Source organism: Heptranchias perlo, chromosome 5 (assembly GCF_035084215.1).
Source record: "Heptranchias perlo isolate sHepPer1 chromosome 5, sHepPer1.hap1, whole genome shotgun sequence".
NCBI classification, from domain to species: Eukaryota; Metazoa; Chordata; class Chondrichthyes; order Hexanchiformes; family Hexanchidae; genus Heptranchias; species Heptranchias perlo.
This window is the reverse complement of record NC_090329.1, coordinates 64,192,666-64,206,023: the sequence shown is the minus strand read 5'-3', so window position 1 is coordinate 64,206,023 and position 13,358 is coordinate 64,192,666. Positions and strand designations below refer to the sequence as shown.

Below are 13,358 nucleotides of genomic sequence, written 5' to 3'. Positions count from 1 at the left end.
CTATCACTCATAAACATTTCTAAAAGTTATATGAGTTGGTGCATGCTGGGAGCTGACCTGACCTACCGGCTTGAGTCTTTTTAGTTGACAGCAATGGGTCTAGGAACTTCTATGAGCTCAAAACTCGGATTTGTCATAGAGCAACAGGCCTTCAATGGGAAAGATTGTTACAGGCATTTCAAACATACAAAAATGCTTTTGTATAGCTAAGTTTAATCATTTTCTTGTAAATGATCTAATTTTTGTAAGGTGTATTACATTACACATCTTATTCCAGTCGTAAGTGCTCAGTTGAGACTATTCAAAATGGTGAACAAAAGCATTTTAAAAAATTAGAACAATCCATTATTTTCAAATGTTGTTAGGAGTTTCTCATCGGTAGTGACATTGTGCACGGTACTTCAGTACATTGCTACCACCTCATGATACTGTACACGGTACTTCAATACATTGCTACCACCTCATGATACTGTACATGGTACTTCAATACATTGCTACTACCTCATGATACTGTACATGATACTTCAATACATTGCTATCACCTCATGATACTGTACATGGTACTTCAATACATTGCTACCACCTCATGATACTGTACATAATACTTCAATACATTGCTACCACCTCATGATACTGTACATGGTACTTCAATACATTGCTATCACCTCATGATACTGTACATGGTACTTCAATACATTGCTACCACCTCATGATACTGTACATGGTACTTCAATACATTGCTATCACCTCATGATACTGCACATGATACTTCAGTACATTGCTATCACCTCATGATACTGCACATGATACTTCAGTACATTGCTATCACCTCATGATACTGCACATGATACTTCAGTACATTGCTATCACCTCATGATACTGCACACGATACTTCAGTACATTGCTATCACCTCATGATACTGTACATGATACTTCAGTACATTGCTACCACCTCATGATACTGTACATGATACTTCAATACATTGCTACCACCTCATGATACTGCACATAGTAGTTCAGTACATTGCTACCCATCAGTTTTGTTGTTATTCACAGCTATCAACGTCCTAACCTCTTGTTCACAATGTTTACTACCCTCTCTTTAGCTACAAAATGACCAGACTTTGCTGCTTGATATTATCTGCCAAAGTGAGAATTTGACCAGTCTTGTAAATGAGAATCACTGGTCTCAGTCTAAAATGATCATAAGCCTGCTGAGCAAACTGAAACAAGAAATGTAGATAGCAATTTGCAGATTAGTAACTTTTTTTATATATATATATATATTTTCCATAGTGCCAGTCAACAAAAGTAAAGCCTCCGTGCACAGAAAGTCTACTGTCTTGATGAATTATCGAGCATTATATCCATTTGAAGCGAGAAATAATGATGAAATCAGCTTTCAGGCTGGAGATCTAATAGAGGTAGGAATTTGTTTTCGATCAAGCTTGTTACTCGCTTGATTTTTATTTTATGTGCGTGTGTCTAATCAGTAGATAAATGAGGAGCCTGGAAAGACAAATGTGCTGTGGCCAGATACAATAAGTGTCTTCAAAAAGGAGGCTGACTAGATAATTCACAAACCACATTCAGACTTATACACAGAGGCATTTATTATACCCAGTGCTGGGCTTGAAATTGTATTTCTAATGTTGGGTTACCTAGAAACTAAATTTTAGTGTTTTGTAGCCCAAGGAAATCCATTTTAGTTGCTTTGTGAGAGGGACTTTGTGATTGTGATGTCAAAACAGTGGTAATAAGATTTTTATATACTGTGGTGGTTCTGCACATGAGGTTTCCTCTCTTTTGAACCAATTTTTCCCCCTCCTTTCCATTCCTGAAGACATCTATTCTTTGCTGATGTAAGGTTCCACAGGCACCTGGCATCCTCTGGTACCTCACCCACGTAGCCGTTGTTCATGTGTGAGCCTAGAAAGTGTCAGCAGCCTCTTCTACCATGTGAGGCATCAGCACTACACTCAATCCTGCTCTCATCCAATGTCCACAGGGATTGCTGCATAGCAATCGTGTGCAGGGACACAACTCCATTTTTAATTTGCTAACTTGGGCTGTGTGGCCATATGTAGCATCCTTACCATCAGCTAACTCAGCACAGACTTGGAATCACATCCAGACCATCCTGGTCTGTGTGGCTTAGCATCGGGGCATTAAAAAAAACTTCTATGTATACTTCCCTGCCCAGCAATTTTTCCCCTTACCTACCATCCCTGTTCCTTCTGTTAAAATGTCTGAAAATTTGCATGAACCCATACATGTGAACACATAAATATATGTGTGTTTTTAATGTATATTTTTTCTTTTAAGACTACAGGGACAGTAGGTGATGCAAAAACTGCTGGGAATTGAAATTCAAGCGGAGAGTTTTCTCACCAGCTTGTACTCCAGAATCTTCTAATTTTATTCTGTAACACACAGGTTGATGAAACAACTGTAGGGGAATCAGGCTGGTTCTATGGTACTTTACGAGGAAAATCCGGTTGGTTCCCAGTAAACTACGTGGAGAAGATGACAGAGAGTGAAGCTCCTTTATCTCCCAAAAGGGCTTTATTGCCACCCTCAAAACCTGCTTCAGCTACCTCAACGTCCCCTGGGTTTGTTTCTCTGTTGTTAATTTTATTAGGATAATAATCTTCACTTGAGTTTTAGAATCCAGGTTCTATAATAAGGCTATTGCAATTTGAGTCATTGTAGTTCAGTTGTAGTGCCAGTACTATCTTCCTGTGCGAAGCATTCTTTTCAGAAAGATTCCTATTCAAGTTTGCAACCTAATTTAGTCTAAATATCAGTGCTCTGTAATTAATTAGTGTTTTGCTTTGGGGTTCTTTTCAGCTGCCTTACCCTAGATTATTAATTAAATTAGCCTAGTGGGTGAGTCCTAACTCGCCATACCCTAGATTATTAATTAAATTAACCTAGTGGGTGAGTCCTAACTCGCCATACCCTAGATTATTAATTAAATTAGCCTAGTGGGTGAGTCCTAACTCGCCATACCCTAGATTATTAATTAAATTAGCCTAGTGGGTGAGTCCTAACTCGCCATACCCTAGATTATTAATTAAATTAGCCTAGTGGGTGAGTCCTAACTCGCCATACCCTAGATTATTAATTAAATTAGCCTAGTGGATGAGTCCTAACTCTCCATTCCTTCAAGAATGTCTATCCTTGCTTTGAGACTATGTCAGCCTTTGGTAATGTACCCCAGGAAACAAACAGCAAACCCTGTTTGCTAATTTCTTTTAACTACCTGAAGTTATCTTGTACTTCATAAGATCTCTCTCTAGTCTCAGAATATGGCAAAGAATCACATCAGACAGTAAATAAGTAACAGTCGTATAATATGTATTTACAGTTGACAACCTTCCTCTTAACTCCTTGAATAGACAAAATAATAAAAAAGATTGCAACTCTAAGAATTAATTTTGTAAATAGCTTTTACTTACACACAGTGTTTCTCTTTTCTATAAGGAATAGCATTCTGACTGGTACTAACTGGTTGCTTCTTTGAGATGTCCTCTCTTTTATTCTGGAGAAGAGAAACTAGGACATCCTGGATTTTGAATATCTGCTGTCTCAAATTCAGAAAGGAACTGTCAGTCAAATACATACTGAATCAATCACATTACATTGTTTAAGTTTGAATCAAGCCTATAACAGACAAAACTTGCCACAATGTATTGGGCTAGGCTTGGTACAAATTTCTGTCTTTTGCTTGCTGTTAAATTCCATGGAATAGAATTTCCACAGAAGTTTCTTGATCTACAATCAGTGGAAATCCTGGATAAATTAAGTAAACGGATGTTTCTGACATTTCTGCAGAGTTTCTGCCAAAGTTACGGCGTTTGTGTTTTGTCCAAGCTTAAAGCAATAGCCACTGAACCAGCACTAGACAAAAAGACTTCATTTTGTCACAGTTACTTATTAGTTTACTAGGGCATTTGATAAAAACAAGTGGTCTGAAAGCTTTTGTTGCTCAAATGTATTGTTATCTGAAAATCTTCATTTCATGTTTATTTTCTGTTTTTTCTTCTGTTCTGTAGCAAAAAGGTATTGAATAATGAAATTTGAATAATGAAACTGCAAGAGAGAGAGAACATAAACTCTTGCTTAATTGGAATACTTTAACTGATAATTTTCATATTTTATTCATAATCAAAGATATATATTTGATAAATGTGATCTTGATCATACAAATACTAACGGACTGGATAACTATAATTTTTCATCTTCCTATAAAAACTCTGTTTACCATTTTGCCATTAAAAGAAGTATTTATAATATTGAAATAAACCAAATACATTGCATGACATATTGAAGTGTGCCTTTGCCCTTGGTGCACAGTGGGTTATGGGAAGGCTAGTGTTTATTGTGGATTTCTGAATTGGACTAACAGCTCAGTTATGTACCATGATAATTCTTATGCAAGGTATATTTCCATGCCATGTAAATAATTGATAAATGCTCAGCTCTTTCTCAAGAATGTTGATCTGAAGCAATAAAAAATCTACCTCTTTCCAATAGACCACAAGCTCAAAGTAAAGTGGGTGATGAAGGGAATTTTCAGCCGAGCCGAGCCTTTTCAGGGATTAGTGGCAGTCCCATTTGGCAGAAATCTGCTTTTACTCCAACTCTTCCTCCTGATTCTTGGTCACCCGTTTACGACCAGGTATGTCTGTCCAATATTACCTTATTACCATTCAGTGCAAGAGAATGATCTGTTTACTGTGATGTTCAAAAGCACTTAAAATCTGCCTAGGCTTCCTATTTGCATATATCAGTCAATGCAGTGAAATTGGATCTTAATGGTACTCTTGCTCTTACAGATACATTCCAAACGTAGCAGGATGGTACAACCCCGCAGTGTTACACGGACAGTAGTAACTCCTTTCAGCAATATCAATTTGCATTTATATAGTGCCTTATAGGAAAAAGTCCCAAGGCGCTTCACAGGAACATAATGGGACAAAAATTGACACAGAGCCAAAGAAGGAGATATTAGGATGGGTGATTAAAAGCTTGGTTAAAGAAATCGGTTTTAAGGAGGTTCTTAAAGAAGGCGAGAGAGGCAGAGAAGTCTGGGGAGGGAATTCCAGACGTTAAGGCCTATATGGCTGAAGGCACGGCCACCAATGGTGAGGTGAAGGGAGTGGGGGATAATACACAAGAGGCCAGAGTTGGAGGAGCGCAGAGTTCTTGGAGGTTGTAGGGCTGGTGGAGGTTACAGGGTAGGGAGGGGCGAGGCTATGGAGGAATTTGAACACGAGGATGAGAATTTTAAAACCGTAGAGATGTTCATTCCAAACCACTTTCCTGGCTTATTTATCACTGGACTTTGTATCATCAATGATAACGTACATTTATATAGCATTGCTCACATAGAGAACAATGTCAATGTCTTCGAACACAATACAGAAAAGTGGCCACAAGCAGGAGAGAAAAAGGAAACGTTTTGGGGTGGGATAGCCCTAGAAATGTACAAGTAAATCTAATCCTGATATTATGAATTCTTACCAGTGATCCACAGACAGTGTGAGCTGTGGCAGTGGATCTGAAATGAAGATATTATAAAAATATACCATTTATTTAAGTAGATGTATCTGTTGCATTTGTTCCAAGGAATGAGTAGAATTGCTTTCAATATATTCTTTATTAATCTCAATTTATACTTTCCTGCATTGTATGTGATCCCAGGATTTATTTTAAAGACTGCCTGCAATCCGCCCTCCAGAGAGTACATAATTTGCACCACCCATATTCTGATTTGGTTTTGTGCCCTTCACCCAGACTAACGGGAATCTCTTACATCAAGGCCCATCCAAATCCCAGGTCAAGTGCTAAGATTCTAGAGTCAATCATGGAAAATAACTTGACCTCTTTGTACTGGACCAATTGTGATTGTACAAACAAGGCATTTGGTTCAGACAAATTGTTGATAAATAGTGAATACAGAGAAGATTCATAATAGGACCCAAGGATCAGGAGAACTTTCGGCCAGTGCCCTTGCTGTTCCAGGTTTGGTTAGGAGACATCTGTGTCCAATCTGTGCGCATTTTGGTTGCCGCTCCAAACCTAAACCGCTACTTCTAGCTCCCTTTTTTTTCCTCTTGGCCCATCTCGGGTACTCCACTCCTGTCTCCCCCTCCTCCTGTCACTCAACCATGCCACCTTTCACTTCTGTCCTCTCCGTTACTTTGCTTCCCCTAATCCTTACCCCAACCCATCGATCTGCCTCCCTACATTTCTGTTGCTGTCCCAAGCCTGAATGCCTCTTTAATTAACCTACAGCTACCCTCTGTGCTTCTCTTTGCATTCTCTGACGGGCCCATTGAGGCAATTGTCACTGCCTTCTTACGAGCAGCAACCCCAGCTGCCCTATCTTCCTCTCTCACCAACCTTCCTGCCCAGTGTGCCTGCTGGGGACTAACCTCACCAACTTCCTTCCCATCCCGCTCACCCCTGCATCCAGCACTGCCCCCGGGACTACTGCCGATTAACAATCACCACCTGTCTCTGCATTCCTTTTGTTTGGTTTTTAAGGTGCACTGTTCTGTAATATTTATTGTAATGTTGTTCCTATGTTCTTAATTTTGTTATATTGAAGAAATTCCAAAAAAAACAGTTGTCAGAAAAAAAAATCAACTTTTTTAGGTCGAAAGTGTAAAAGCTTTTAAGGCACTGGCACTTTGTTCGTGGACGGCAAAGAAAGAGAACCACTTGAATTTCTCAAAAGACGATGTCATTGACGTCCTGGAGCAGCAGGATAACTGGTGGTTTGGAGAGGTTCACGGTGCAAAGGGCTGGTTTCCCAGATCGTATGTCAAGGTTATCACTGAACATGAACAGCCATCAGCGAAGTAAGTTTTTACTTGTGTTGATTTCTAGTACTGGCAGGCCAGTTAAATCAGGCAGTTGATAATGTAAACTACATATGAAATTTAATAATAGACATGTACATGTTTTAATGTATTAAAAATTGTATGTCTACTTACACGTCCTGATAATTTGTTTCATTATAAATTCCTATGTCCACATTTATAATGGAAAGTAAAACTTGTCAGGCTGTAACTATACACTGCCCCATCATTGGCAGGCGGGCACAATTATCATGTGACTAGTTTACATAAGCAGTTTCCATTATAAATATGGTCATAGGAACCTACAATGGAAATACAAAAATAATGAAAGGATATATGACTTTAAAATGGGTCTGAATTATGTCAGCGTGCCCTGGTCCAATTGTTCCCCACCCTCTAACCGCACTTCACCTGAAGACTACGCTTGGTCTTGACTCCCCATGTACAATGCCACATGTATAATTATTTCTGAACAGTCCTTTTTAGATTCTTTTGTAATCTGTGCCCTTTGCTAGTGAAGTTAGTTGTTAAAAATATATTCAGTTTTGTTTCATGCCAAATACAAAATTATTTATGTGGCTGAACTATGTCAATAACTTATGTCAACAGGCCAGAACCTATTTATGCTTCAGTAGACAAGAGCTCCAACCCAGCCTCCCAGCCGGTAGAAGGTAAAACTCCTGTAATAACTCTTTTGTATGACTCCATGATTAATTTTATCAGAAAATTCTATGCATTAGTATGCATGAAGTGTAACTGCCAGGGAGATAGATTTTTTCAAAATACAAATGTATTTGAAAGTAATGCTAGTTTTGCCAATGGTTACCTCCAAATGGGTCTATTTTTTCCCATGGTTAGTGTCACTGGCTTCTCCTTCCTCCTCTCCACTGCAGAGGTGGGAATAGGTCAGTATAGCTCAGTAGCATCAGATGAATCATAGAATCATAGAATCATAGAAGTTACAACATGGAAACAGGCCCTTCGGCCCAACATGTCCATGTCGCCCAGTTTATACCACTAAGCTAGTCCCAATTGCCTGCACTTGGCCCATATCCCTCGATACCCATCTTCCCCATGTAACTGTCCAAATGCTTTTTAAAAGACAAAATTGTACCCGCCTCTACTACTGCCTCTGGCAGCTCGTTCCAGACACTCACCACCCTTTGAGTGAAAAAATTGCCCCTCTGGATCCTTTTGTATCTCTCCCCTCTCACCTTAAATCTGTGCCCCCTCGTTATAGACTCCCCTACCTTTGGGAAAAGATTTTGACTATCGACCTTATCTATGCCCCTCATTATTTTATAGACTTCTATAAGATCACCCCTTAACCTCCTACTCTCCAGGGAATAAAGTCCCAGTCTGTCTAACCTCTCCCTGTAAGTTTTGTGAATTTTTAAATAAGATATACTCCCTATGTTTTAGTAACCAAGGAAGACACAGATGACAGGTTGGTCTGCTGATAGGCTGTAACAAAATTAGCGAGACTCTGGTTGAAACACAGGATTGCTCATGTGAGTTCCTAATCTCAGCTGGAGCCTGACGCGATATACAACCCCTCAGAAATTTAAAGTCTGATGCAAATGTTTGTAACATTACATAGACATGGTCATTTACAAAGCAATGTTGGCAGCCTCACTGTACCAGTGGCCTGGTGGTGTTTAACTGTATTGTTGTTCAACTAACTACCTGTGTTGAAGATGGTTTGGCAGAAATAAAAATAATAATGTGATTATGCCCTATTTGGTTCCACTGCAGTCTATTTACAAATAGCATATTTAAAGACTTAGAAAAAATTCAACTATGAAATGTTATGCAAAATTGTAGTTCTGGGTTTGTATGCATATTAATATTATTCTTTAATTTTGTCAAATTAAAGGTACAATTTCTGGGGGTGGGGGTAATGAACAGATCATTTCTGCTGCGTGATCCCGGGAGTGACCGGGGATAGTCACAAAGGAGATCTTGGAAAGACAGGCGAAAATCACTATATATTGGCAATTGATTAAAGTGGAGGCCTGGGAACTTGCTTGTCCTCAAAGAGAAGTATTGTACAAAGGGGAGGAAATGAACAAAAATTGTTTCAATGTGGGTGGGGGACAGAGCAAAGTATAAGGTTAGGTTGGCTGATTGACAGACTCAAGTCATCCAATCTAGCTGTTTGAAAAGAATATGTGCATGCGTCCATTTTTTTTAGTTCAAAGAAATCTCACAGAACTGTGGCATCTATCCATTGTACTAATAATTCTGCATTATTTTTGGTAGAGTATATTGCACTATATTCATACGAAAGTGCTGAAACCGGAGATTTAACCTTCACTGAGGGTGAGATGATTCTGGTCACTAAGAAGGAAGGTGAATGGTGGACAGGAGTTGTTGATGATAGAAAGGGGGTCTTTCCTTCAAATTACGTCAAACCGAAGGATCCAGATGTAAGATTACCACTCTATTATTTGTTTCATTACTTTAGTGGGTTGAAAAACAGCACGCTTCATATGAATTTGGGGGAAGGAAAGTTTTTTTTTTAAATGCAGTAGATTACAAGATCGTACTTGTTTTGCATACTCACTCTCTGTTGATTATAATGTATCTTTGCTGTAAAGAAGACACACCCTCTTTTACTCATCTTCCACCCTTACTAGACCTTGCTTCAGGTCAAGTACCTTCATGCCCAAGAGGGTAGGATAGACAAGCTGCTCTCCTACATTACTAATATTGCTCCTATTATCTGCCTAGTTGCTACATCACTATACAGTGTTCCAAAATAAGTTTTTATTTTGGAACACTGATTTCATAAAAACCCAATGTCATCAACAAACTTAACATTCTACTTACATCCCACTAATCAAGGCTATCACTGAATGTTATTAAGAGCACGGTTCCAGGACTGATTTGAGAGGAATTCCACTGGAAAGGCTGCCCAATTATAGATATTTCTCTTGAAAATAGCACTGTAAAGTTTAAACAGCTTAATTCTGCGGAGTTCTGGCGGTACTGAACATTAGGGATGAAGGAAAGGAAAAATAGGAGGGAAGAGTCACACTGGCACGACCAGTTACAGGGGCATTGCCAGGAGCCTTGGAGCAGGCAATGCCCTCACTGTCTTCAGCTGCAGGGCATCAGACCAGGCAGAAGAAGTAGAGAGAGAGGAAAGTTACAGAAAAAAAGGAAGTCAAAAATATCCCCATGGAAAGAAAATTCTGTTTAACTCTGACTGCTGTTTCTTTGTTCAGGGATCAAGTAGTTCGGGAAGAGCAGGAACGTTAAGCAAGAAACCAGGTACTTTTGCTCCAGATACTTTGTATTCATTCTGCAAAATTGTGCTGATGTTTAAGAATATGAAAAGCGGTGCTCTTACTGAAGTTCTCATTATTGAAGTTTGGTTAAGTACTTGTTATTTATTTTATGTCTTAACACATTATTTGGAAATATTAAAGTTGTGATTAGCATGTATAGTTTTAGTGGTTTAATAACAATTGATTTTACTAAAGGGGAAAGAAACCCTAGGGCAAATACTTTTTTTTGTTTAAATTGCTTTCAACTTCTGTCTATATATATATATAAAAAAAAATAAAAGCAGGATATGATGTGGGACGGTCTTGGCTGTCCATACCATCATTTTATTGGTGGTTTGGACCTGTTCCATCGATTTGGGTACTACTGCACATTTAGAAATATTTTCTACCTACGATGGAATGAAGTATGCAATTTCAAAACTGATGTCATAAAACAGAATTTTCCAGAATTTTTGATTTCTTTTAAGATTTTTAATTTCGGCAGATTGAATATAATGTTCTCTTGGAGGCTTGCATTGTAACTGTTGTAATATTTTCTTGCAGAGATTGCTCAGGTAACCTCAGCGTACGCTGCGACAGGTACCGAGCAGCTCAGCCTCGTCCCAGGCCAGTTGATACTTATTCTGAAGAAAAATGCCTCTGGATGGTGGCAGGGTGAGTTACAGGTAAGCATTTTAATAATGTTGGTACTTCTACAATAAGCATAAAAAAATTGTCAGTTGCCATTATCGCAAGGTCAGTGGGTTACTGTGGCAAGGAGAGGTAAAGAAAATGAACGTAGTGGTTTTCTTCTCTATCTTCTATCTTATCAAGCTATAAATAAAATAGTCCTCATTCTTGAAAAAATCAAAAGGGCAACAAGTGGAAATGTCCCCTCCATCCCTTTAGGATGTTTTACCTTTGAATTGGGTTCCTCTTCTCACTGTGCAGTTGTTTTTTTTTTAAAAAAAGCATTTTTAAAAATTCTGTGCATGTGCAATTTAAACACTTGCTTCAAAATGACTGTTGTGATCAGTGATTCTGTGGGCAGTTGAGTCTAGTGTGCGTCCATCACATTTCAGTCATTATACTTTGAAGTGTGAAAAGTATTTTTAGAGAAAGGTAGCTATTACTTCTTGTAACATAAGATGATACCAAGCTGTGAGGACAGGCATAAAGGAGATAACATTCAAAGGGATTTCAACAAACTAAACTGATGGATTTATGAATAGCACATGGATTTCACGCTGGAACAGCAAGTATAGAACGTGGTGTTCATTAACAAAGGTGAAAAATGAAGGGGACAAGTGTATGATTATTGACTACTTACTCTGTGTAACTCATTGGTGAAGTCACATTTAGAATCTGATATGCAATTTTTGGCAATCTACCTTCAAAGGGACATTTACAGGGCAGATGTCCTTTCTTGTTCCATTTTTTTTTTGCTTCTCCTTGCATTACTAAGCCATGTTATCCTAGTCAGTCCACTATTTAGCTCCAGTGCTGAAAGTCCAAGTTGGTGAACATCATGATATTTCTGTTGTATGGGTGACATTTTAGTTTAGTTCATTTTTGGCTTGTGTATACTAATGCCACTGTCTAATAGCTCCAGCCATGGCACATGTGCACTCAGCTCAGATGGCAAACAGTATTCCCACAGCCAAAGAAAGTCATGTATCTTGCAGGAAGAAAATAAAAAGGATAGTTTCACAGGTAAATGGGTTTGTAATTGAAGTGGTTTGAATCTTTTGCTCCTGCTGGAATATTGTGAGCTTCACTTTCAAGGGTGCCTAGCCCTTGTACTTCCTTGGCTGACTTCGTGTCATTTTAGGCTCCTGGATGGAGCATCATCCAATGAAGAGGAAAGGAACTGCAGTAAAATAAGGGGAAAATTAAACTGCAGCATGTGGCTGAGACACTGAGCATATTGAGAAATGTCTTTCAGTCCATTACTTGTTTTCATTTTTTTTTGTTCTGTTTCACTTGCAGGCCAGAGGTAAAAAGCGTCAAAAAGGATGGTTCCCTGCCAGCCATGTCAAACTGCTTGGGCAGAGTAGTGGAAAATCCACTCCTGCTCCAACTCCAGGTAAGCAGAATCATCTTTCTAATGGCTCAGTGTGTGGCTTTTGTTTTATTAACTGTCTAAGACCCTGGATTTGAAAAGCAGTGCTTCATCCTAGTGAGGGTATACTTCAACTTTAGATCTTTTAAAAGTGTTAACTCATTCAAAAGCCTGTTGAAGAAAGAAGGAAAGAATTTGCATTTTTATAGGCCTTTCATGTCCTCAGGACGTCCCAAAGCGCTTTACCGCCAATGAAATACTTTGAAGTGTAGTCATTGTTGTAGTGCAGGAAACGCAGCAGCCAATTGCAGCAAGCTCCCGCAAACAGCAATGAGATAATGACCAGATAATCTATTTTTTTTAGTGATTTTGGTTGACTGTTAAATATTGGCCAGGACACTGGGAGATCTCCCCTGCTGTTCTTCAAAATAGTGTCAAGGGATCTTTAACGGGCAGACAGGGCCTCGGTTTAACATCTCATCTAAGAGACGGTACCTCCGACATTCCCTAGTACTGCATTGAAGTGTCAGCCTAGATCTTGTGTACAAGTCTCTGGAATGGGACTTGAACCCACAACCTTCTGACTCAGAGGCGAGAGTGCTACCACTGAGCCACAGCTGACATTGTTATTACTAAATCAGATTGCTTGTGCTAGTGTATTACATGGTGGCATTCAGCTATATGCTGTCCTTTCTCAGAATCTGGGCAATGCTGGCTGCATTTTTAAAAAATTCATTCTTGGGATGTGGGTGTCACTGGAAAGGGAGACATTTTTGCTCATCCCTTGTTGCCCTTTATTTCCAGATTTTTTTAAATTGCCAGGGTGAGATTTGAACTCACATTATCTGAATTATTCGTCCAGGCCTCTGAATTACTGGTCCAGTAACATAACCACTATATTATCCATCACTATATATACACATGTTATGTAGAAAGATAGCTAACGGTATAGAATATTCAATTTTTAAAATTTGTGAATTTAATTATAATTTTTACATTGCGCTTTTCAATTATTTGATGATAGGAAGAACGGATGAAAACACCTTCACCGTCTGCAAATCTTAATTATGTTTCTAACTCTTAGGCTCTGGTTGTCCTTTGTGATTTTGTTTGCTTTTTGCCTTCTGTCGGGTTTGATTTCTCTCTGCATGT

The 13,358-nt window shown here is 38.8% G+C and overlaps 1 protein-coding gene across 8 annotated transcripts in view; it reads left to right on the top strand.

Annotated features, from left to right (window-relative positions):
- LOC137321812 (intersectin-2-like) overlaps positions 1–13,358 on the top strand; it is a 218,164-nt gene that overhangs the window by 153,181 nt on the left and 51,625 nt on the right. For all 8 annotated transcript variants that reach the window (XM_067984497.1, XM_067984500.1, XM_067984499.1 and 5 more), the window contains 9 exons: positions 1,297–1,424; positions 2,437–2,612; positions 4,540–4,684; positions 6,667–6,872; positions 7,482–7,543; positions 9,135–9,301; positions 10,103–10,148; positions 10,709–10,830; positions 12,134–12,230. In XM_067984497.1, the coding sequence (XP_067840598.1) occupies positions 1,297–1,424; positions 2,437–2,612; positions 4,540–4,684; positions 6,667–6,872; positions 7,482–7,543; positions 9,135–9,301; positions 10,103–10,148; positions 10,709–10,830; positions 12,134–12,230 (1,149 nt within the window). The remainder of the gene's footprint in view (positions 1–1,296; positions 1,425–2,436; positions 2,613–4,539; positions 4,685–6,666; positions 6,873–7,481; positions 7,544–9,134; positions 9,302–10,102; positions 10,149–10,708; positions 10,831–12,133; positions 12,231–13,358) is intronic.